This window comes from Marmota marmota, unplaced genomic scaffold (genome assembly GCF_001458135.2).
Source record: "Marmota marmota marmota unplaced genomic scaffold, marMar, whole genome shotgun sequence".
NCBI lineage: Eukaryota > Metazoa > Chordata > Mammalia > Rodentia > Sciuridae > Marmota > Marmota marmota.
Window position 1 is genome coordinate 1,967,733 of NW_025999853.1, and position 23,855 is coordinate 1,991,587.

General features: G+C 58.5%; 1 protein-coding gene and 1 long non-coding RNA gene across 4 annotated transcripts in view; one reads left to right on the forward strand and one right to left on the reverse strand.

The window, feature by feature from the left end:
• The window catches only part of Myh9 (myosin heavy chain 9), a 75,646-nt gene that overhangs the window by 32,582 nt on the left and 19,209 nt on the right, over positions 1-23,855 (forward strand). Inside the window, exons 4-17 of one of the 3 annotated variants that reach the window (XM_048802096.1) lie at positions 7,808-7,835; positions 8,682-8,775; positions 12,669-12,761; positions 13,310-13,373; positions 13,805-13,903; positions 14,265-14,408; positions 15,261-15,356; positions 16,281-16,399; positions 17,752-17,904; positions 18,703-18,876; positions 20,265-20,438; positions 21,866-21,980; positions 22,373-22,435; positions 23,583-23,776. In XM_048802096.1, the coding sequence (XP_048658053.1) occupies positions 7,808-7,835; positions 8,682-8,775; positions 12,669-12,761; positions 13,310-13,373; positions 13,805-13,903; positions 14,265-14,408; positions 15,261-15,356; positions 16,281-16,399; positions 17,752-17,904; positions 18,703-18,876; positions 20,265-20,438; positions 21,866-21,980; positions 22,373-22,435; positions 23,583-23,776 (1,610 nt within the window). The remainder of the gene's footprint in view (positions 1-7,807; positions 7,836-8,681; positions 8,776-12,668; positions 12,762-13,309; positions 13,374-13,804; positions 13,904-14,264; positions 14,409-15,260; positions 15,357-16,280; positions 16,400-17,751; positions 17,905-18,702; positions 18,877-20,264; positions 20,439-21,865; positions 21,981-22,372; positions 22,436-23,582; positions 23,777-23,855) is intronic. The other 2 variants (XM_048802103.1, XM_015482763.2) reach the window with 2 other exon arrangements.
• The window catches only part of LOC125616547, a 25,437-nt gene continuing 3,340 nt past the window's right edge, over positions 1,759-23,855 (reverse strand). Inside the window, exons 3-4 of the long non-coding RNA XR_007347201.1 lie at positions 18,303-18,315; positions 1,759-1,769 (exon numbers count right to left, since the gene is read on the reverse strand). This is a non-coding gene — a long non-coding RNA (uncharacterized LOC125616547). The remainder of the gene's footprint in view (positions 1,770-18,302; positions 18,316-23,855) is intronic.

A 23,855-nucleotide genomic window follows, 5' to 3' on the forward strand; every position in this document is an offset into this window, starting at 1 on the left:
GCTGGAGGCCTGGTGGTCCAGGTGGAGGCTGGCACCGGTGTCAGGTGTCGAGGGGTTCAGGGAAGGTGGGTGGGGCCAGGGTGTCGGTGGCCTGTGGCCACCCCGTAGGTGCCCGTGCAGTTTTGTTGTTTGAATTCCCAGCCTTGGGTTTAATTAAAGTCGTGGTGACATGGTTGGTCACCCTCCCCACCCTGGCTCTCCCTTTTGGTTCTTCTGCTGTCATGGCCGTTCATGGGCTCTCAGCCTTGGAATGGGGCCATTCCTCAGGTTTCTATGACAGCACCACAGGCTCTGAGCTGTCGCAGGCCACGAGGTGAGAGGAGCGTGAACTGGGCGCTGCTGGCCCCTGTGGCAGGCAGCAGCAGGGGTGCAGGTGTGGCCCAGGGTGGAATTCAGCCAGCAGAAGCACATGGTCTGAGCAGGCCCAGCTGGACTGGGACATGGCTCTCCTGGCCCGCTCTATGGCCAGGCCTCCTGGTCTCCACATTCTCTCCACTGGCCAAACTGGCCAATGGAAAGAATTGGTCTTGAGCCCCGTTGTCTCCGGAGCAGAGTAGAAAAGCGTAAGTCCTCTGATGTTAACTGGTGGCAGTGCCAGGTTTGGTCCACTTTCAGTGACTGTGGTATTTTAATGAGCTTCTAGCATTTCTGGGGAGGCGGCAGCAGGGCTGCGTTCATTCCGGGCCTGAGCCACTAGGAGAACTGTTGGCTGCCCCCTCCGCTTCTCAGGGAAAGCTGTGGCTCCAGGGCTCCAGGGCTCCAGTGAGCGACTGCATTCCCCTTGGAGGTTGACCGGCCTTTTTGGATAAACAGTGAAGGGTGGAGTTTTTATGCTGTCCCCACAGCTGAGTCTCGTAGTCCATGTAATTCAGAGGAAGAGAGAGGCTCAGATGGTCAGCTGGCTTGTGCTCAGCCCCAGAAACCAGGGTCTCCTAATCCCCTGGGCAGGGCCCACGGGCGCCCCCACCGCGGCCCTCCTCCAGCTGGTTGCTAAAGGCATCTCCTCTCTGTCAGTGGTCAGGGGGAGATTAGGGCCAGGAGTAGCGCCCCCACCATCCTCCCTGCCCTGTGAACTGCTTCACAAGGTCTTTCTCAGAAGAAGTGCCCACTGTGTTCCTCAGAGGCCGGGGAAATGCTTCAGGGGTGCAGAAAAGCAGGAGCAGTGGGAAGCCCCGGATGCCATGACTCCACTCAGGCGGGAACGTGCCAGCGGGCGGCTACGAGCCCTGCCACAAAGGCCCTGCTGTCTGCCAGGGCTGCCTGGAGCCAGGCCTTGCGTGTCCTGTGTGCCTAGGAGGGCAGTGTGGGCTCACCCAGGAGGGGTAGGCCCTGTGCCTAGCTGTCCCATTGGGCTAGCTGAGCACCTGCGGTGCACCAGGCACCTTGCAGAGAGCACACGTGCAGGCCTGGGAATGGGTGGAGGGGTCTCTGCTCTGTCACTTCCTAACTGACCTGGCCAGGGCTTGGCAATTGACCGGGAAGGAGCTACGTTTTCTCTCTGCTTCTCGGGATTGGTACGACGTACGTGGCAGGCTGAGCGTGAGAGCAGGTGCTGTGTGTGACAAGCACCTCTAGTGGGGAAGCAGGCCACCAAACCTGCAGCATCCTGCCTGAACCGCCTCCGTGAGCCCCGCCATCACCCCGTCCTGGCCACACTCCTGCTTGCTCAGCAAGAGAGAGCCAGCTGCGTCCTCCAGGCGGGCTTTTTAATCTCCTCCAAGAGGCTCCTGAGAGTCCAGGGCCTTGGGAGCAGCAGGCACAGGAAGTGACTGGTCATAGTGCCTTCCCCTGGGGCCACCATGGAATGCTGTGGAGCAGATGTGGCCTGTGGCCCTGTGCTGCTCTGGAGTCTGCTGTCCTGCGACTCTGAACCACTCTTCTATCCACTGTGCTGCTGGTGGACTGGGGAGGCCACGCTGGCCTGTAGTCCCCGCTGACCCTGGACTGAGGAGGCTGTTTTCTTCCAACCCCCAGGAGGAAAGCATAGCCCTGGACTGAGACTGCCCAAGGGCAGCGTGGCTAGGCTTTTCAGTCTTATTTCTAGAAAACCTTTCTAGAAGAGGGAGCGTGAATAGAGGCTTTTCATGGACAGCTTCGGGCTTACTTTTGTTTGGCTTTTAACCCAACCCAGTGGGCCTGCGCTGCGCTAGGGGCTGGCTGAGTGGGAGGACCGAGTGCCCTCCTGGAACCTGGAACTTGGTGTGGTTGAAAACTTGACCATCGTGTTTGTTAGTCCTCCACCCACCCCAAAACAAGCAGCACCCACCCCCCTGTAAAACCCCTGGCGGCCAAGCCCTTCTGTGCTTCTGACCTGCATGGCCAGGCTCCCCCTGGCTGCCCGGCATGGCCGCTTAGCTGTGCATTCTCAGCTTCAGCTGAGACTTCAGGGGGCTGTGGCCCAGGACACCGGGGCAGGAGGTGGTGTTTGGAGCGGAGTTGCTTTCCTCTACCCACCAGGTTTCTGGAATTAAGCTGCCGGTTCAGAAGAGAGGTCAGTAAGCAGAGGGCCTGCAGGACTCAAGTTCGTCTGGTCTTCACCCAGGCTGTTGACCCAGTGCTGACTATTGTAATAAACCCTTAAGGACCCAGGGTGTCCTTGGGGCTCAGGGTGTCCTTCCAGTCATGCTCCCTGGCCCTTCAGGTTGTCTTATGTGGCCAGCACAAGCTGGTCCAATAAATGCAGGAGGGCCCGGGCCTGGGCTGAGGGGAGAGGAGGCCTGGCTGTGCTCTTGAACATCTTCTGCCCTGGGGGCCAGTGTGCCTGTCCCTGGACTGGCCACCCTTCTCCAAGGCAGCTGGAGCCCTGGGTTCTCCAGGGAGCCGTCCTGCACCACTGTGGCTCACCTCCTCCTGTCGGTCTCCTCAAGCAGGTTTGACTCACCTTCTCAGGGGATGGAGTCCTCTTTGTAGGGCTATTTGTGCTCCCAGAACCAGGCTCGTCACCAGCATTACCTACGTGAACCTGTCTTGCTCTGTGTCTTGGTGTCCTCCTTTTTCGCTTGCTCCCTCTCTGAGGGCCCAGCCCTCTGCAGGACTGGGAACCCTGCCTCTTCCTCTCTCTAGGATTCTGCAGTGGTCCCCTCCCACCCCACCTCTCCTTTTCCCCAGGGGGAATGTTGGGTGAGTGCAAGGCAGAGCTGACACTTGACTATCCTCTGGCCTGACACACCTGCTGGAGCTGCCTGTGAGGCGGCCTCTCAGAGACACTCCCCGGCCCGACCCCCCCACCAACATAGACTGCAGCTAGCCTGGCCCTCCTGCCATGGGGCCTCTGCAGGGGAACTGCCTGTGTTCTGCTGGTGCATTTTGGCCAAGAGAAGCCTCGTCTGAGGTCTTGCTCACCCTCTGACGTAATGAAAGTTATGAGCAGTCCCAGGAGCTCGGTTCTCACCACCCAGGGTGCCCGTGGGGAAGGCTGCCCTTCTCCCTTCTGCACCCGGGGACTTGGCCTCCCGGGCAAGTTCAAGCCCCACTGAGGAGCGCAGGGGTCATGGGGGGGGGGGTTGCCTGGCCAAGTCCAACTGCCTCTGGCTTGGATTGCTGCTGAGCCACTGTCTCCCTGGTTCTGGGCCACACAGGGCGTGCTGCACAGTCTGGGGCTGGCAGGGGACTCTGTGAGACCTCAGGCCTCCACTCACCCGCTGACCTGCAGCTTCTGCCAATAGGAATGCTCTGCCTTTTTCCCCCCCCTTTCTGCTGCCCGAGCACCTCACCTAGACTGTGAATCAGGCTGGCTGTGGAAAAGGCGGCAGGCCGCTCGGAAGGTCTGTCTCCCATCTGTCTGTCTGTAGGACTGAAGTAGCACTGTGGTCCCCGGTGCCTGCCTGCAGGCGCTCTCAGTGGAGAGGAGCTCGGGAAGAGCTGGGAATCCAGGGCCTGGGTTCCTGCCCAGCTCTGTGACTGATGGTTTTGATAGACTCTGAGTTTTGGGGACTTAGAGCCTGACCTCTAGGCCGAGGCAACTGAACCTGTGCCCTCTGAGGCTCCAGTCCCTGAGTGTCAAGGTGGAGTACATGTAGACCCTCTAAGACCCAGATTCTGTCCACAGAGGAGTAACTGTGGAGTCTCAGGGTCTGTTCCGTTTCTCAGTCAGTTCCCAAGAGCCCTGTGCACCCAGAGGTGGGTCCCAAGGCAGGACACTCTCTCACGGTAGCCCTGCAAGACTTACTCCACAGGAACCCCTGCAGGCACTGTCCCCGAGAGCCTGGCCACAAGTCAGTCTCCAGCAGTGGCTCCTGGTGAGCCAGGCCCTGCTCCCTTCCTCCTGTACTTCCTGTCAGGCTGATGTCACAGCTGTGTGAGCCTCGTGGCCTTTTATGGACAAGAATCAGCCACAGCTCCTCTCGGAGAGGAAGTGAGCGATAAGGCCCCGACGTCTACCTGGGCTGCAGTTCTTGGGCAGGATACCTGCAGCCAAGCGCCCTCCTCCCACCGAAGCCTTCTGAGTTGGCTGGGGGCTCCTGTGCACACCGGGCCGGCAGCTCAAGTGACTTCACTGCATGGGCTCAGTTGGCCTTGGGGCTTTTCAGGTTTAAAATATCATCAGGGAAGGGAATGGCCTGGTCACTGAGTGTGTCACTCACGCAACCCTTTCTTGTGGTTCAAGCAGGGCTCAGCAGGGAACTAGAGAAGCAGCTGCGGGGGGCGGGGGGGATGGTTTGAGGACAGCAGCCTGGGTGCCTGCCCACATGCACTGATCCAAGTGCTGTCCCCCGCTCAGGCATTCGGGAAGGTGTTATTGGAGGTAAGGCTGCTGCTTTTTTTGAGACTCCACAGCAGCAGAATCATAGACCTGTCTCTGTCCCCACCACCTTCAAGATGGGGCAGGAACAGCAGGGCTCAGGTGCTGTCTGTCCCAGAACAGGGTGGTCCTTGGTGGGTGTGTGCGCTGCCCAGGGCCGGGCCTCCTCCATTGTGCAGGGAGGAAGGCATGTTCACACAGCCTCATGCTCATGTGCCCAACTAAGACCCAAGGCACAACAGAGCGGGCTGGACTCCGAGTGTCCTCGTCCCCTGAGATGACAACGTGGGGCCAGGCTGATGGCCTGAGCATCAAAGAGGTCCCTGCCAGAATGCATGGGGCAGGGGAAGGCGGGGCGAACCGGGTCAAGCCAGAGCCTGTGCCTGCTGGGAAATCTTTTATTTGTTTGGTACCAGGGATTCAACTCAGGGCTCTTGACCACTGAGCACATCCCCAGCCCTATTTTGTATTTTATTTAGAGACAGGGTCTCACTGAGTTGCTTAGTCCCTTGCTTTTTGCTGAGGCTGGTTTGAACTTGCAATCCTCCTGCCTCAGCCTCCTGAGCTGCTGGGATTACAGGCATGTGCCACCACGTCCGGCTCCCTCTGAGAATTCTAACCGCACCATCAGCAGAAGAGGTGATCTGAGCTCAGGAACAGACCCAGGCCACTGAGAAAGACGCAAAGCGGGAGCAGTTCTTCCTGCCCCATCTACCTTGCGAGGTTATTGTGAGGCCACAGACGATAATCTAAGACCTGCAAGGCTGCAGGCCCCGCTGCAGGTGTGAGGAGCCCTAGTTCGGGGCAGGTGGACTTAGGAGGCTGAGGGGCGGGGCCAGGGATGGAGAAATGAGGACGGCCTCCTGTCAGCCTTCCATTCTGAATGCTTTGGCCCCAATGAGTCTCCTGGCAAAGCAAAGTCGGGTTCCTTCAAAGTGTGTCCTGGCTGTGTGGACAGTGGTAACTGGGCCTCAGGAAATGGAGGCAAGGGTCGGCGGGGCGGAGGTGGGAATAGTGGGCAGGATGAGGTTAGTGACAGTCCAGTCCTGGGGTGTGGGAACTTGGAGATTGCACAGGCGCTGTGAGTGTGTTCGTGTGTGCACATGCGTACCTGTGGACACGTACCTGTGTGCCCTGAGTACATGCAAGTGTGCCCCTGTGTGTCCAGGCTCCCTCCTGTGCAGCCCTCCCGTGTGGAGGCTCTGACTCCTCCCTGCATACTGAGAGGAATTCCAGCCATCCCCGGGACTGGGCTTGGGCAGCTCTGGGAAAAACGGTTCCTTCTGGAAGGGATGCAGAACGTTTCCTTTTATGGTAGCGTCGGGCGGTTGCTGCTCACGACTCGTCAGTACGCGCAGGTACATTCTTGCTGCTTGTGGAGCGGTGACTAAACATGCCCGCGGCTGGGCAGACCACAGGAGCTGCAGAGGGGGAGGCAGGGCCCCAGGCAGGCTCCGCGCGATGTAGTGTCCCTCCTGGCCCCACAGCCCTGACATATTCTGTATTCTGTTCAATGGGAAAGACAAGATGGGGAGGAAAGTGGCCCCAGGGCATTCCCCAGTGGCTGTCACTTTGGAGTACTAGTGGCCGTGCTCCCCCCTCATCCTGTAGACATTTATTAGGGCGGGGAGGAAGCCTGAGGCCGAGGCAGGGGCAGCTGCCAGTTGGGGTGGGCTCTGGGGCCCGTTCTTCTTCCTGTGATGAGAGTAGGTGCCCAGCCCCCTGCGCTTCCGAGATCAGGCACTGGGGAAAGTCGGCCCAGGGAAGGTGAATCCGACTCCCGAGGCCACGCACCGGCGCGCCGGGAGCCGCTCTCCCCGTGCTGTGGCAAGCAGGGCCCTGCGCCGGCTGTCAACCAGGGGGCACTCGGTCACAGACTGTCCGCACCTGTGTTTCCTGCCCATTACTGATAAGCCCTGGCCCCCGTGCCCCTCAACTGCCCCTCCTGTGGCCCTGACAGTGCCGTGGCCACCCTGTCACAGCAGTCTCGTGGTGGGAGGAGAGGAGGCCATCTGGGGGGCTCACTCTTCACAGGTGCCGCAGCAGGGCCACACATGTCATTTGTTTCATGGACAAATCCTGCGGGGAGTGAGTAGCACGTCTGCTTTGTGTTGTGGAAGCTGAGAGCCAGGATCACACGTCGCCCCCTCAGACCTGGAGATGGCCTGGGCTGATCCAGGCGTCCGTCCGTGGTGGGGGGGGCGGGGGAGAGGTAGGGTGTGAGAGAAAATGGGGAAAAATGAGTTTGTGATTTTAGCTGCTGCTGAAGATTGGACGGCCAGCACTGACCTGGGCCAAATAGGCCTAAAGCCTGTCCATCAAGCTCGGCTTCAGTGTGGGCACTGCTGTCGCCCTCACAGGAGCGTGCTTAGACCCTTCCTCTCTGAGCAGTTCCCACGAGCTGGGGATCTTTGCCAGAGGTTCCCAGCACCAGCCCCAAGAACAGGCTGTCACCGGCGCTTGTCAGAAGCAGCCCTTCTTTCCAAGCTCCCTCGAGAGTGACCCCACTGAACGCCTTGAATGTGCTGGTCACCCTGCTGGTGTTGGTGTGTGTCCTGGACATGTGCCACCACCCCACAGCAGCTCACCACACAGTCGCAGGCGTCTCCCTGCTGGTGAGGCTGCTCCCTGCGCCAGGCCTTGTCTTCAGCAGTGTCCCCCACTGAAGCGGGACAGTGTCCAGAGCACATGCCACAGGCCCTAGCACAGCTGCAGACGCAAGTGCTGGCCGCACCTCGGCTCAGCGCAGGGCCTCGGGAGCTTCCGGAGCCCCGCTTCCTCCAGGGTGGGAGAAGCAGTGGGCTCGGGTTTCCTGGGACGGGGTTGGTGGTGGGCACCCCGAGGTCTGGCGTGGCGGCCCCGGCTCTGCTACCCGTGCATGTCCTCCTCCAGTGAGGCCCATGGCCGGTCAGCCTGGTCAGCCTGTCGTGGCAGTGGTGAAGGTCCCCTGCAGGGGGGTCCTCGAAGTCTTTGTGCTCTTGGCTGGGAAATGGGCAGCTCCTCCGGGGCCAGAGGGGGGGCTCCTGAATCCAGCCAAAGCGTAACCAAGCGTCTCCTCTGTTTCAGACCGTGAGGACCAGTCCATTCTGTGCACGTAAGTGTCCCGTGTCTGGGCGCTGGGGCCTGTCTCCAGCTCCTCTCTCCTGTCCTCTTTCCCCTCCTTGTTTGTTCTCTCTCTCTCTCTCTCTCAATGGAACCCACCCTTGTTCTGAGGAAAGACTATTCTTACCCTGCGAGGCCCCAGGTGACGAGTTCTTCTCTGGTTTAGGCTCCCTGCTCCCCAGGGACAGGAGTTGGGGTCAGGCGTTTCCTGCCCCTTCCCTGCAGAAACTTCACGGGCCTCCTTTAGGAGCAGGTGGCAGGGGCCCAGGAGGGCAGGTGGGGTGGGGGCTCCCGGTGCAGCAGAACCAGGAGTCTTCTCCACCCAGTCCAGTGGGGACCTGACTGGCCTCCAGAGCCCCCAGCAGAGCATTCCCTCTGGCTCTGAAGAGTGGCTTTCTTTACCAAGATTTAGGTTGACGCTGGTGATCTCTGAACTTAACACAGAAATAAGTCAACCCGTAGCCCAGGGAGTTAATGGCCCAGGGCACACCTTCAAGTGAAGTTTCAGAGCAACATGTGTTAGCGCCTTCGACCCCTAAGTCAGCAGCTGCTCCCCACAGATTCCTAACACACTCGGCTGCAGAGGCTGCCAAGCGACAGGGCGGGCAGTGGACATGAGCCGACTTTCATCCAGCCTCTAGAAGGCCGTGGGAGATGGTCTAAGGGAGGGCTGTAGAAGTTAGCCTTTTGTTGGCTGTCCCCTTCTCTGCCAGTAGTGTTGGGGTACCTTGTGGGCACTCAACACAAGGGCAGAATGGTAGATAATGAGCATGGTGGAGAGGGACAGAGGCCAGGGAGGTGGCCCTGTCTCACCCAAGGACTTGCTTGACTCTTGCAGGGGAGAGTCCGGAGCAGGCAAGACAGAGAACACCAAGAAAGTTATCCAGTACCTGGCGCACGTGGCCTCCTCACACAAGAGCAAGAAGGACCAGGTGAGTTCCGGGCCACGCTCTGTTGAGGGCCTCAGATGGGTTGACGGAGGACGACCTGATGATGGTGGCTTCCAGTGAGGGTGCTCTGGGGAGCGCCACAGAGGCCTGCACCACCTAGCGCAGTCTTGGGAGTGGTCTGGTGGTGCAGCCTGTTCTGCCCTCAGCGCCCGACTTCCTGAGTTGCTATGGGAACCGGAGCTGTCCCAGGGTCTGCTTAGCAGCACTCTTGGCATTGCAGCCAATTGCTGCAAGTCTACCACCTCTGAGGCGGGAAGAGAGGCACAAGGCGTGGCTCTGAGTTGATGGAGGCTCCGGAGACCTCAGGCAGGCCTGCCTTGCGTCCCCGTTCTCTTCCTGCTGTTGATGCCTCTGGGCGGGCAGCCCCCAGGAAGAAAGGGTCCCTGGAAAGCTGTCTTACCTCCGCTTTTCTCCCCTCCCTCTTGGTGGATTTGGTGACCCAGCGGCGTCCTGGCTAGGTGAGCTGCACGTACTGCACGTCTGCACTGGGAATGTGTGTGCTGCCATCGTGTGCCCTTGACTAAGCAGCTTCTCACTCCACACTGTTGTCACCTTCTGCAGCTAGAACTCTTCTCGTAGGCTCAGCTCACTTTCTGTCTTGCAGGATGGGCTGGGTGTGACGCACAGTGGCCTCTGGTGCACTCTGAAGTGACAGCCCTGCAGGTCGGGTACAGCCCAGCTGTCCTCAGACTCTGGTGCTGCCCAGATTTCCACATAGTGCACGACACCTGTCATGTCCCATGCAGAGGGCAGCCTCGGCCCCGGGGAATGGGTGTGCGCTGTCCCGGGGCCCCACGCGCTCAGTGACCTGGACTGAATGCGCAGGCGCCCTCACCTCCCGCCTCACTGCTGAAGCAGTGCCGGAAGGGGCGGGGGGCGGTCTGAAGCGGGACCGTGGGCTCGCTCCCTCTCGAGCACACCTAAACTGCCCAGCAGCTTCTCCTGAGACCGCGGCGAGGCCGCCGCCCTCGGCACTGTGCTGTGCTGCGTGTAGGTGCCGTGCTGCGCGTAGGTGCTGTGCTGCGCGCAGAGTTCCTACCTACGCGGAGGTATGTGTCTGGTGCAGAACTGTGTGTCCTCAGAAGATGCTCGTGCACAGACTTCTAGAACTGGACCAGGAGCAACTTTGCCCGTGCCAGACTTCTCAAGACTCTTGAGTCTTTTTTCCACGGGGCATGAGGAGTTATATTTAGAAACTAATAAAGTCTCTTTTTCCTCCTCTTTCTGCACCCCCCATTTTCCATTCTTTTTTGGAGGCCTATTTTAAAAAACAGAGTGTAGGGTTAGGAGTTCTCTATCCGTGGTTTTCCTTCTGTGAATTTGCAGTAAAATCCATTTCCCAGCTATTTATTGAATGCCTGGTATGTGACTGGTTCTCGGCAGGGTGACACTGGAGTCCCTGCCCTGAGGACGGGAGACAGGACCACAATTAGAGAGCAGTAAAAGAGACCCACATGCCCTATGTCTGGGTCTCCAGCTGTAGATGGGAGGGCAGGCCCCCGAGCACCCAGCCAGACGACCTGTGTGGGGATTAGAGGGGCTGGTAGGGGCAGAGCTGTCAAAATCTGGTGTGTGGTGGTCACCCTGTCCCTGGGTTTGCGTCTACCTGGTGTGGCTGAATATAGGTTGCCTCTGGCGTCCACTCACTGTTCAGGCCCTCAGTGTAAAAGGCCATTGGCTAGTTTGGTTGATTTCCACGCTGAAGCTGCGCTGTGGTTTTCTGCATGCAGCTGGGATGCGAAACACGGAACACTCTTGAACTTGGTTGCCTGGTCCTGTATTCAAGGGCCTGTCCTGGCATCTCTGGGACAGAGCCCTCTCTCTCTCTCACTTACAGTGACCCAGTTGACCAACCCAAAACTTGCAGATAGTATCTAACTGAGCTTGGGTAGAGGGTCTCTCTGGGTAGACTTCTGTACTATGGCCCGTGACACTTGCCCTGGCCCCCATTTTTTAATGCACTAGTTGGAGCCCTCCTGGCAGAAACAACACCTGGTAGAGCCTTCCAGACTTAGGAACGGGCACCACCACCACCCACCTCATCATTTCATATTGTAGATTTCCCCCCAAAATCAGTCTCTTTTGTGCCCAGTTAGGTGTTGATAAAGAGAAACGCACAACTCAGCCATCCCCATGTTCAGCGGGCAACTCTACACTGCATCCAGAGTGCCTGCTCCCAGTTGGCCCCTGGTCCCACTTTCCACAGCAGCTGTGTGTGGCTCTGAACAGAGACCTCAGCTTTGCCTCCAAGCAGGCGGCGCAGACTGGCGGGGCCACGCTCTCGTCTGTCTGCAGGAACGGGAGTGGCTCCGCCAGCCTGGCGGCCTGGCCTGGGCTTTGACGGGAACATTTTGGTGGGTGGGGAGTAGCTCCCACCCAGATCTGGCTCTGAGGGCTGCCTCAGCCGACTTCCCAGGGGCCCTTCCAGGCCCGCCTGAGGCTGGGTGGAGCCGGGTGTCTGGTTACCTCTCCCTACTCACGTGGGGCCTGCTCTGTGAGGCAGCCTCCTTCCCCTCAGCCTGGATCTGATGACCCTTCCTAGGCACCCGGCACCCCTTACCCATGTGGCCCTCGAGTGAAGGCTTCCCCAGCCTGGGAGGTGCCCTGGCCAAGGGTGGCTGTTGAGGAGGAGGCTCTGTCCATGCCCTGGGGCTGCCAGTGGTTTTCCGCATGCAGCTGGGATGCGACTGACCTGCGGTGGCAGACTCCAGGGCGTCCTCAGTGCCTTGCGGAGGACAGCTTGCCACAGGTGTGCTGGTGGCCTGCCTTGCGGGAGCCCTGCTGTGGCCAGCTTTCCTCTCGCGGCTCCCAGGCAGCGAGAGTGTTCCCGTAAAGTGTTCCCGTAAAGCCCTGACTCCCCCACCCCGCCTCACTAATGACCGCACCTATCCACCACCTTGGCCTGTAAGGCCTTTCCCTCAGAGGGTCCAGGCTGTCTTGGGGAGTGAGAGTCTTGGTCATTACTGGGCCTTGATGAGTAGCACAGACCCGGGTGGGCCTTGCTGAACCTGTGCTCAGAGCATGTCTGTTTCCAGAGTTGATCTGAGCTGCTGGGGCAGAGCCCCGCTGTGGGATGGGGCAGGTGGAGGTTGTCACAGTGGCTGATGGTGAGGTAGAAGACTCCAACTTGACCTGCTTTGCTGGATGGTAGCTGCTGCCCTTGGGCAGATCATTCCTCCCCTGAACCTCGGCTTCCCCTATTGTGAAGCGGAGCCTCCCTGAAGTCCGCCGGGGTATCACGAGGCTGCGGGGACCCGAGGGGCCTTTTGTCTCCCGACAGCACCAGTCCACAGTAGGGTTCATTGACTTTGATGAGCGGTACAGACCCAGGTGGGCCTTGCTGAACCTGTGCTCAGATACCTGCTGTGGCAGGAGTGGTGTGGAGGTGGCAGGGACGGGGCTGGTGGGGACAGGGAAGTGCTAATGAGGGTGGACGTGAAATGAGCTGTCCTTCACCCTGTGAAAAGGAAAACTGGAGATTAGAAACAAGGAGGCGGTGGTGATAGATACACAGCTATCTCCCTTCAGAGAAGGACAGTGCCACCATGTCCCTTCTGAGTCCACATGCTGCTCTCAGACACACGCCTCTGGCCAGGTTTCTGGAGCCTCGGGAGCCTCCCGCGCCCCCACGAGGGCTGCTGCTCACGCAGCTGATGGACGCTCAGACGGGTCAGGATTTCCACAGCCTGGTGGGAATGTGGCACCTGGGTGATGTGGGAGCCTGCCAAGGGTGGAGCCGCAGCTGCCAGCGCCACCGGAAGCCTGTCCCTGGCATGTGGGGCTGCGGACCTGGCTCTGCTGCGCTCGTCTGTGGGCGGGCGGCCTGCAGTCCCCGCCGCTGCTCGGCCTCCACCAAGGCTCTGGTTCCTTTGCAGGGGGAGCTGGAGCGGCAGCTGCTGCAGGCCAACCCCATCCTGGAGGCCTTTGGGAACGCCAAGACCGTGAAGAACGACAACTCCTCACGATTCGTGAGTAGCAGGCGGCACTTTGGGGGACAGAGAGCCCACCCAGAGCTTCAGCCCACGTGGCCTTCCTCCTGGGAGCTCTCGCCTCAGAAATGAGGAAAGGTCAAACCTGGTGCTTGCTGGCCCAGGGGGCTGTTTGGGGTCCCCTCCACACAGACCTGCCCTCGCCTCTTTATCCAGATGGCCATAAGTAGTTGATTCAGCCTCTTCCGTTAAAGCTGGGAAGAGCCAGGGAGAGAGCTAGGAGTCACCCATAGCTCTCAGTCTCCTGCTAGAGCCAGTGTCCTGGTGGCACCCAGACTAGATGGCACAGAGAGGAGCACTGCTGGTGACAGGCCTCCCTGCCTCCGCTCAGAGGAGCCGGCACAGACTGGCCAGTTCTGGGCACCAGACCAGCTCCGGGCAGCATGGTGTCTGCAATTCCTGGGTGCCGCGTTGGCCTGGCACCCGTAGACCCTTGGTTCTCTCTCCAGCCTGTGCCTCCTGATGTGGGAGCAGGGCTCCTTGCTGCCTGGCTGGGCAGAGCCTCTGATCTCTTGGTCTTTCCTCAGGGCAAGTTCATTCGCATCAACTTTGATGTCAATGGCTACATCGTGGGTGCCAACATTGAGACCTGTATCCTTGTGGTTTAGTTGAAATAAGAAGTGGGGGTCTGGGGGGAACTAGCAGTCACCAGAGAAGCTGGCCTTGATTTCAACATTTCCCCTCGATGCCTCTTCTGTGGGGTTGGGAAGGACCGGGATGAGCACAGAGCTCAGGAGTTTCACTGGCCAGACAAGGTTCTGTGTGGATCTGGAGGGAGCTGTTAAAATCCCCCAGCGTGGCCCCCAGTGGCTGCTGTCTGGGTAGACACTCCTTTGTGCCTCCCCTGCACCAGTGTCAGGACCTGTGCTTAGGGGGTATTCTGCCCTCCTGTCGTTGTCTGAAGGGGACCTTTAGGCAGGCCAGGCTCCCCAGGACGGAGGCTACTCTACTGGACAAGCTATAGTGTGGAACCCAGGTAGCGGGCCTCCCTCAACCTGTGTTGTTCCTCAACATCTGCAAAGACCTTCTGGAGAAATCTCGGGCCATCCGCCAAGCCAAGGAGGAGCGGACCTTCCATATCTTCTACTACCTGCTGTCTGGGGCTGGCGAGCACCTCAAGAGTGAGTTGTGCCCTGGGGGTGGGTGGCACCCACTGGGGGGTGAGCCTGGGGGTGCCTTGGAGAAGAGGAGTGAGAATGTCTCCCACCTCCCGTCCATCCTGGGGACGAGTCTGGCTTCTAAGCGTGCGGTGGAGGGTGGGCATGTCGCAGGCACGACTGCACACCAACGGGCCTGCCACCCTTCTGTGGCTCATGTGTGCCAGTCTCATCCCCTGAAGAGCTGGCAGTGCCACCACCCTGCAGCTCCCAGTGCCTTACTGGCTGAGGACTGCTCCCCATTCCCAAGTCTGAGGTCACAGTGTTGGCAGAAGCCTTGGCTTTCAGTGCCTCGCTGACCCGCCCTTGCCCTCAACCCTCATAGCTGACCTTCTGTTGGAGCCATACAACAAGTACCGCTTCCTGTCCAACGGGCACGTCACCATCCCTGGGCAGCAGGACAAGGACATGTTCCAGGAGACCATGGAGGCCATGAGGATCATGGGCATCCCAGAAGACGAGCAGATGGGTAGGGCCTGGCCTCCTGTGGGTGGGAGGGGCAGGCGGGGCTGGCCATGGTGCTGTCCAGGGCCTCGGGGGAGTCGACAGGCCTTGGGGAGCTTCCTGCTGAGGGCCCTATAGAGGCGCAGGAGGACCCTGAGCGGGTGGGGTTAGAGCTTCAGGCGGTCATTCCTGGTGGCGCCACAGGCACTTACAGAGGGGGGCAAACGATGTGCTTATCGCCTGGGACAGGCCGCTGCTGCAGCCCTGCTGCCTGTGCCCGTGTGGGCTCTTCTCCTGGACAGAGCTCAGAACAAACAGCAGTGTGGGATGGCCTGTGTCCTCAGGTCCCTCGAGGGACGGTAAAGGGGACCTGTGTCCTCTGCCGGCTTGAGGCAAATAAGCGTCTGTGGACAGATGGGGCTTGGGGAGAAAGTACCCTGATTTCTAGCTGTTTTGTTGGGGGCGGTGAGACAGGGTTTGTTGACACAGCCATCTTTGCTCAGCCACAGATAATATGTAAATGCATGGGCAATGCTGTGTTCCAATAAAACTTTATTTCTCAAGAAAAGTGGTGGGCCAGGGCTTCCGGTGTGTCCCTGCTCAGCTTTAGGAATGTTGGAAGTGTGGACAGATGCTGTCTAAGCCTAGGGCCGCCCAAGCTGAGGTCTGCGAGGGGATAGAGGCCACACTGGCAGGGAGGTGGTGAGCCCTCTAGGGCAGCTGGACCACCACATGCCATTAGACCAGACCTGGGGCCCCTGGGAACCTGGCGTCCCTGCTTGGCTTGTGCTCAGCATCTCTGCGGGAGTGGCTACCCAGTGGGAGAGGGGCTTCCTCCCGCCTGAGTCAATTGCTGACCTGCCTCTGTCACCCTAAGGCTTGCTGCGGGTCATCTCTGGGGTGCTGCAGCTTGGCAACATCGTCTTCAAGAAGGAGCGCAACACCGACCAGGCGTCCATGCCTGACAACACAGGTAACCGCACCTCTCCTCTCGCCTGCAGTCAGGGGCAGGTGCCCAGCTGGGGAGTTGCTCAGCAGCAAGCATCTTCTAGGAGTCCCAGACCCGCTGAAGTTTTGCATTTGTGGCTGGAGTGTGTTTTGTAGAGACATAAAATTCCAGTGAACGTGACCCTGGGTGAACATCAGAATGAGCTAGAAGAGCTGGTCGTGTGGGTCAGGGCCTCCCTCATCCGTGCTGAATCCAGACCTCTCCTCTTGGTTACTGATGCAATGGCTTTTGCGGTAGCGCCAAATAGTGCGAGGGTCTGGATTGTGACCTCATGTGTTGTTGCACCTGGTCTGGCCTCACATATTCCCGTGGCTGACTGCACACGACTCCGTTGAAGTTATTCTGCCTTCGAAAAAAAAAAATTTTTTTTTTTTTTTGTGTGTGTGTGTGTCTGTGTGTGACGGGAGATGGAAACCAGGGCCTTGCTGAGCAGGAGCTCTATCTTTGAGCTGCATCTGTAGCTCTCTTTAGTGTGAGTCAGGGTCTCTCTACATTGCCCAGTCTGGCCTTGAATTTGTGATCCTCTGGCCTCAGCCTCCCCAGCAGCTGGGAAGATGGGCATGAGCCACTGTGCCTGGCACTCTAGATTTCACATCGGGCATGTGACTTGTCCAGGGCACTCCTCTAGGGCCTTGGGCCCTGTGCCTTTGGCACTAGGCTGGTCTGCCCACCTGTCCCGGGACTCCATGGGGGTGAAGGATACCAGGTCTGCTGGCCTGCACCTGGCCCTGCTGAGGAAGGACCCAGATTCGGTTGTCCTGGTACCAACTGCTTGGTTACCTCTCCAGTTTCTTCCTGTCCATTTGCAGCTTGAGCAGAGGGATTCATTCTCTTTGGTCCACTTAAAATTTTTACCCCTCTCCTCCTCCTCCTCTTTGAAAATTCCAGCTGCCCAGAAGGTGTCCCACCTCCTGGGGATCAATGTGACCGATTTCACCAGAGGCATCCTCACCCCGCGCATCAAGGTGGGCCGAGACTACGTGCAGAAGGCGCAGACCAAAGAGCAGGTGTGTGCGCGTGTCCAGGGAGCTTGGGCTGCCTTCCTGCTGGTGTCCTACTCCACTGTGTCCACTGTGGCTCTGTGGAGGCCTGTTCTGCCCAGTCAGCCAGGAGGCACTTGCACTTAGAGACCCCTCAGTCGTCAGCTTCCCCAGGGCAAAGCCACATGGCTCCCCGGGAAGCAGAGGGACATGCTCGAACCTCTGTCCACCTCTGGGCCTCACTGTTCTCTGCACCTAGGCGACGTTAGACTGCCTGGGTGTTCGTCGTAGGCGTCTTCTAGCCCCGTGGAAATCGAGGCCTGGGTGTTTCTGTAGCGTGGCTCCCGGCTGCTGCTGTGCCCCAGGCTGGCAGCTGTTCCTTGCCGTATGTGCTGAGCCAGGCAAATGAGCCTGTTGACCTGGGAGCCCGGGTCCCTTGTTCCCAGGCCAGACCTCGTTCTCCTCTCTTGATATTTCTGGTTGTAGTCATGGCACTGGTTGTGGGGGTCTTGAGATGCCAGTCCCATCTCTTGACACCTGCAGGGTGGCACCTGTTAACCCTGTTTCCAAAGGATCTTCTGTGCAGATCCACATACAAAGGGTGGGAACATAGTTTGCAAGGACAGTGTGTGTCATTACCACCAGCCACGCACACCCCTGATCATTTAGGACAAACCTCAACAGCTCAGAAAATGCAGTCAAGTGTGGGGGAGAGAGCTTGGCCAAATTACAGTCAGTCATATTGTGTATCATGTGCACGTGTGAACGTGTAACGACAAACCCCTTCCACACAGACTGTGACACACCAATTAATAAATGTGGGGGAAAATAAAGATCAAAAAAAAAAAAAAGGGAATGCAGTGAAGTTGAGAGAAGAGAAAGTGGGGATTTTCATGGGCAGCTATTTTCTGATAGCTTTTTTTTTTTTTTTTTCTTTTAACTCAGTCGTCACTGGCTTTTCCTTATTGAGCTTTTCAAATGTATACAGAACAAGGTAGAATAGTGGAAAGACCTCATGTGCCCATCCGGAGGCACCTTCATTAGTTCTCCTCTCACTGCCAGCCCCGTGTCGCCGTTAGTCGCACCTGTCTCCGCCCAGCTGTAGTATTTTGAAGCGGGTCTCAGGCATCTTTTATCACTTCTGTAAATATTTTATCATTTTCCCATTTTATTTAAAAAGGTCTTTTGTCTACGTCTACTGCACCTGTGTGGTCGCACACGGAGGTCACTTCGGTGGCCGTGAGCATCTGCATGAAGCGTTCTTCCCATTTCCCCTTTAGGGCTGTCTCCTGGGGAAGGCTCCCAGTGTGAAGTTACTGGGGCCGAGGGCACATGGGTTTTCCAACTATCTGACACTGTTCCTGGGGTGTCACCCCCAGGCCGACTTTGCCATCGAGGCCCTGGCCAAGGCCACCTACGAGCGGATGTTCCGCTGGCTGGTACTGCGCATCAACAAAGCCCTGGACAAGACCAAGCGGCAGGGCGCCTCCTTCATCGGGATCCTGGACATCGCAGGCTTCGAGATCTTTGATGTGAGCACTGCCTCTGTCTCCTGGGCTCAGAATGCTCTTTCCGTGGTCCCCGGCTGTCTGAATCAGCCACCTCCCTCCCTGCGTGGAGACACCAGTTAGGAATGTTCTCGGCTACACAGGAGTCTGGCCAGAGACGCTAGGAAGCATGGGACTTCTTGTAGGCACGTGCTTCTGACTAGTCTTTCAGCCGATATTTCTTGGACTTCAGGGTAAGACACTGTCCCTGCTCACGAAGGCTCTGAGTTCCAGGAGGGAAAACGGACAGTTATATCAGATCAGAGGGTGGTTTGTTGTTGCTCACATACATACTTTTTTTCTTTGTTGTGGCCCTGGGGACGGAAGCCAGGGCCTCCCATGAATCAGGCAAGCGCTACCACTGAGCCACATCCCCAGCAGACCAGGAATTCAGACCTGGCATCTGCACTGGGTTCAGGGTAACCATGAACTCAGACTTGTGATCTGTCACTAGTAGACGTTGGATATTTTCACATCGGAGTCCAGTTGTTGTACTGGCACTAAGGTCACGCTCACCTGTCGCCAGGATCTCAGCTGTTAAGCCGTGGCTAACTCCTGCTTATAGGTGCACAATTTTTGAAGTCATCCTAACCCTGACGCCTCCTTGGCAGTCTGCCGTGTGTGGTTTACCAGATCATTCTGAGAAGACGTTACCAGTCTGCTGGGTGGCATGGGGCCCGGCCTGGGCTCCGAGGGCTGCGCGGAGGCCCCGGGAGTCTGCCCAGCTGCTCTCCTCTTGGCCCCCTGCGGGCTGTGCCCCTGACACTGCTCTCCTCCCTGTAGTTGAACTCCTTCGAGCAGCTGTGCATCAACTACACCAACGAGAAGCTGCAGCAGCTCTTCAACCACACCATGTTCATCCTGGAGCAGGAGGAGTACCAGCGCGAGGGCATCGAGTGGAACTTCATCGACTTCGGCCTCGACCTGCAGCCCTGCATCGACCTCATCGAGAAGCCAGTAAGACTCGCGCCGGCCTCTTCTGCGCATGGCTCCCGTCCTGTTCCCTCTGATGCCCACTCCTCACCTCTGGCCCTGTGTTGGCTGTGGTACTGTCTCTTCCTCTTAGTGTTGGTGCCACCTGGAGGATAAGCCTGGGCATAGATGCGGTGCCAGCTGGAGGCGCGTGGCTGGGGCCCAGCGTCCTGCCTCCAGTTCCAGGAGACCCCGGGGTCTGCCTGTCATTCCTTGTCTTAAAGAAACAGCCCTGAGTTTGCAGTGAGGTCCTGTCCCCAGGACCTCTCGGTGCTGCGTAGAACCTCGCAGACCGCGTGTTGAGCATGGTCCCCGGCTGCACGGGCGCCACAGACAGCTTCAGATCCTCAGAGCCGGAGCTGTTATGGCAGGCGCTGGCTGTTGGCTGGCTGGGGCTAGAAGCCCTTCCCCTTTCCAAACTCCCAAGCAGGACATGTTTTAAGATCTCGCCAGCTGGAGTTTGGGTCCCTTCTTCGTGGCTGGCCTTGGGGTGTGCGCTCCGTAATGAGGCCTGAGCTTTTCTGCGTTGGAGTTACCTCCCGAACAGAAACACACTATGTTCAGGTTCTTCCCGTGGACGCCCAAGCTTCCCAGAAACGTTGCTCAGAAGACCCAGAGCAAAGCCTTCGTTTTAGAAGCGCTGCTAAACTAGCTGGGGGTGGGGCCAAAGCTCTCCTGGAACTATTTTAGCAATGACAGCGGGGTTTTGTTTTTATACAACTGGAGTATTTTACTAATTAGACATGATGGTGTTCCATGTCTTTTCTAAGACATCAGATTTTCTAATTATCAAGAACCCACTTGGCTTTATGTCTTGTCCACCCGTCTGCAATGTCCTAATCTGCTTCAGTGTCTGTAGGCTGATAGGTCTCTGGGCCCTCTGTTACTCAGGGAACGTGCTGGGTACCCTGTCACCTCACCATACACCTGAGCAGACGTAGTCTGGGGACAGGGCTCAGAGTGAGGAGCTGAATCCAGCTGCAGCCACCTGGGCAGACCGTGCCTGGCACAGGGGCTGCTTCTCATCAGACCCGCAGTGGATTTCGTTAGCAGTGGGGCCAGTGTACACAGCTGCTGTGACAGAGCGTTAGGTCAGGGTCTCTGGGCCACAGCGAGACCCCAGAATTCCTCCCCTGCCCAAACTAGAACTCTTGTCTGTCTGTCTGTCTGTCGTGGTTGAGCCAGGGGATGGTTCTGTTGCCGGGAGCTGACCTGGGGCTCCCACGCTGATGCCCTCTTGTGCTGTGTTTTCCCGTGGAGCGTGGTGCTGCCTCGTGCGGTCCTGGGGTTGCCATCCCAGGTGCTGGCTTCTCTCGTGGGTGGGGTGGCTTCGCACATGTGCCTCACCTGTACCTGTGCTGCACCCCCTCCAGGCGGGTCCCCCTGGCATCCTGGCCCTGCTGGACGAGGAGTGCTGGTTCCCCAAAGCCACCGACAAGAGCTTCGTGGAGAAGGTGGTGCAGGAGCAGGGCACCCACCCCAAGTTCCAGAAGCCCAAGCAGCTGAAGGACAAAGCTGACTTCTGCATCATCCACTATGCCGGCAAGGTGAAGCGCACGAGGGGCCGATGTCTCCAGGAGCAGGAGGGGCAGCTTGGGGGCGTGGTGTTTCCTGTGGCTCCTGGATGGTGTGGCTGGTCCCCCGGCTCGCTGCTGTGGCCGGCAGCTGTAACTGTGCAGTTGTATTAAGCCGTCTTCCAGGTGTGGAGGAGGTTAGGCTGTGACTGCAGTTGTAATTAGATCTTTGTCACTAGGGAGCCAGGTGACTTTGGGACAGTTACTTAATCTCCGAGCCTTGGTTTCCTCATCTGGAAGATGGGATACCACCTGCCTTCTAGGGTTCCATGTCCCCTGTGAGCCTGCTCACCGGCCTCAGTGCTGGGGGTGGATGTGCCTTCAGGATCATTCCTTATCGTGGGGACTGTCCTGCACACAGGGCCACATGTAACAGCCTTCCTGGCTTGTCCCACTGGAGGCCAGGCAGTACCACCCTCCCTAGCTGTGACAGCATCTGTCCCCAGACATTGCCAGCATGTCCTATTGCAAGGGGGCAGGGACTTGCCCCCACTTCAGAGCCACCACGTGGCAGGAGCTGTTGGCACTGCCTGGGCTGCACAGCCTGGTGGACCTGCCCTGGGCACTTGCTGGCGGTCATCTCTCAGCCTCTTGTTCCTCAGCCAAGCTACAGAGGTCTGAGCTGAGCCTAAAGCTGATTCTTCTCAGTAGGTTCTGTGCCCCTCGCTTGAAGTCTTAGTTGCAGGCGAGCATGTAGGTCGGACAGGGCTGGGCAGTCTCCTGCCAGGCCATCCACATCACCCCAATCTCCAGCTTGTGGCCCACACCAGCCAGGCTCCCCTGCAGAGCCTGTCTGGTTTCTAAGGCTGCGAAAGCAACTCTCCTGAAACTACCCAGGAAAAAGCAAACACTGTTCAGCGTCCTCCACGTGCACCCGCCTTGCGCAAGTGCACATCGGTGCAGGAGCTCGGGGATTTCCTGCTACATAGCACTTCTGCTCCATCGAGGGGCCTACTAGTTACATGTCCCTCCAGGATTTCCTCTTTGTGATCATACCACCTTAAGAGGGAGGGTCAGAGGCTGGGGTTGTGGCTCAGAGGTAGAGTGCAAGGCCTAGCACGTGCAAGGCCCTGGGTTTGATCCTCAGCACCACATAAAAGTAAATAAATAAAGGCATTGTGTACAACTACTTCTAAAAAATTAATGTTTAAAAAAAAAAAAAAGGGGAGGGTCAGTGCTCTGCCACATGGCTGTGGCTGTTTATCGTCATCTGTTCGAGGTCCAGCCCTCAGAGAACAGTGTCAGTTCTCATGGCCTTTGTCACTTGCCACTTCCTTTCTGGGAACAGAAGCACCGAGAGCGTGTTCCCATGTTTTCCACGTGGGCTCACCTTGTCCTGGGAGAGGTTGTGGGAGCTCCTGTCCCTCGTGGCAGCCCGTGACGGGGCTCTGGTCTCGCAGGTGGACTATAAGGCCGACGAGTGGCTCATGAAGAACATGGACCCCCTGAATGACAACATCGCCACGCTGCTCCACCAGTCCTCCGACAAGTTCGTCTCAGAGCTGTGGAAGGATGGTACGCCCTTTGCCCTCCACACCCTGCCCCTGGCCGTAGCCGGTCATCCTCCCACCTCTGCAATGGGCACAGCCACCAAACAAGGGGCCCTGACGCAAGCAGATGGTGTCTGTCTGGTAGCTCCCACAAGAACGGTCTCCTTGAACAAAAAGGGAGAGCCTGCCCAGGCCAGCGCCAGGGCCATTTCCTCTCAGGCAGAGGCTGCTCTGGCCTTGCTGGCCGCCCCGCACCCTCCAGGTGCGCCAGGCAGCCGAGCTGCTCGGGTCCCGGCCCACCTTGCTCTCCCGCCTTCTCCTCCTTGGTAGACTGATTGCTTGAGGCGGCTCTTTTCTGTTGTTCCTGAGGTCTCTCCTCTCCCTCGCCCGGGTCTTGCTCTAACCTCTCTGTTGCAGAGATGCAGCGCACTCAGAGAGCCTATTTCTATCACTGCTTTCCCATCCTCCACCTAGAATCAGGTGACTGGCCGTCCTGGAGTGGTGTGTGTGTGTGCTGCTCTGGAGCTGTGCATGCTCTGCTGTGTCTTCCTCGCCCGCTTGGCTCTTCCTGCCCGCCTGTGCCCGTCCCTATCTGTCCCAGGGCAGACCCCCGACTGGCGCCCACAGTCCTACAGTACAAAATCAAATGAGGGGCTATGTTGATATCTGGGAACTTCAGGTTAAATGCAGAAAAGAAACCGCTTGAGCCCTCGGATCTCCTGGCGGTCCGCCTTTAGGGGCCCGGCTTCCTGCTTGAATGGCTGCGGGGGCCTCGGCATGAGGCCTGGGTGCTGTGCGCTGCCGTGTGTCTCTGCCTGGAAACCGAAACGGCATCTCTGTGTGTGTCCAACAGTTGGCCAAGACCTGTGCCGTCTGGGCCAGGGACAGGTCACATGTAGAAGGACCAGTTATTGTGGGACCACATCCACCTTCCTGGGCACCTCCCCTGTGGCTCTCACTCCCGCAGGGCGGCTTCCTCGGGTGGTTTGGATGATGGCAGCTGTGTGAAGAGGCCTGCGAACGCTGGTGGCCAACAGTGGGCCTTTGGGGCTGTTTCTGACGCCACCTAGCGCTGCTCTGTCCTTACTTTTGAGGGCTCTGCAGGGTGATGGCGGGCAGTCCTCAGAGCTGGCCCACAGGGCAGGGTCACTTTGGAGCTCCCTCCTGACTCTTAGGTGAAGGTCAACTAGGTCAGCTCACGCTCTTCAGTAAAGGTCAGGGTGAACTCAAGATCCGGGCTCTTTTTCCAGCTGGGACCGTGGGGCTGCAGCGCGCCATAGGCCGGGTTAACCCTTCCTTACCCGGAGCCAGCCTGGTGGGATTCTATCCCAGAACTCACCGTCCACCTGGCTGTCTCTTGGAGAGGAGGAGCTCGCAGAGTGGGCAGGGTGAGGGAGGTGGACCTGATGGTCGCCTTGGGGACACTGCAGCCATGAGAGGTGGCGCCCTCTCGGGCCTCGTCAGCTCCGCGTGGGGTGATCTCGACACTCCAGCTCTGGGCACGAGGTCCTGCAGTTCCATCCTGTCCTTTTTTCTGTCCCTGCATCGGTCTCCCTCCCTCCCGCCCCCTCTGCCCCATCCCTAGCTGGGATGGCCGGGCACTCACGCGCTTTTTTGGCCTCCGCAGTGGACCGCATCATTGGCTTGGACCAGGTAGCTGGCATGTCTGAAACGGCGCTGCCCGGGGCCTTCAAGACCCGGAAGGGCATGTTCCGCACCGTGGGTCAGCTCTACAAGGAGCAGCTGGCCAAGCTGATGGCCACGCTGAGGAATACCAACCCCAACTTCGTCCGCTGCATCATCCCCAATCACGAGAAGAAGGTGCGGCTGCTTGGCAGCTGGTGGGGCCGGCGGGAGGTGTGGGCTCTGGTGTCCTTTTCTGTCTCTCGAAGCAGCAGGC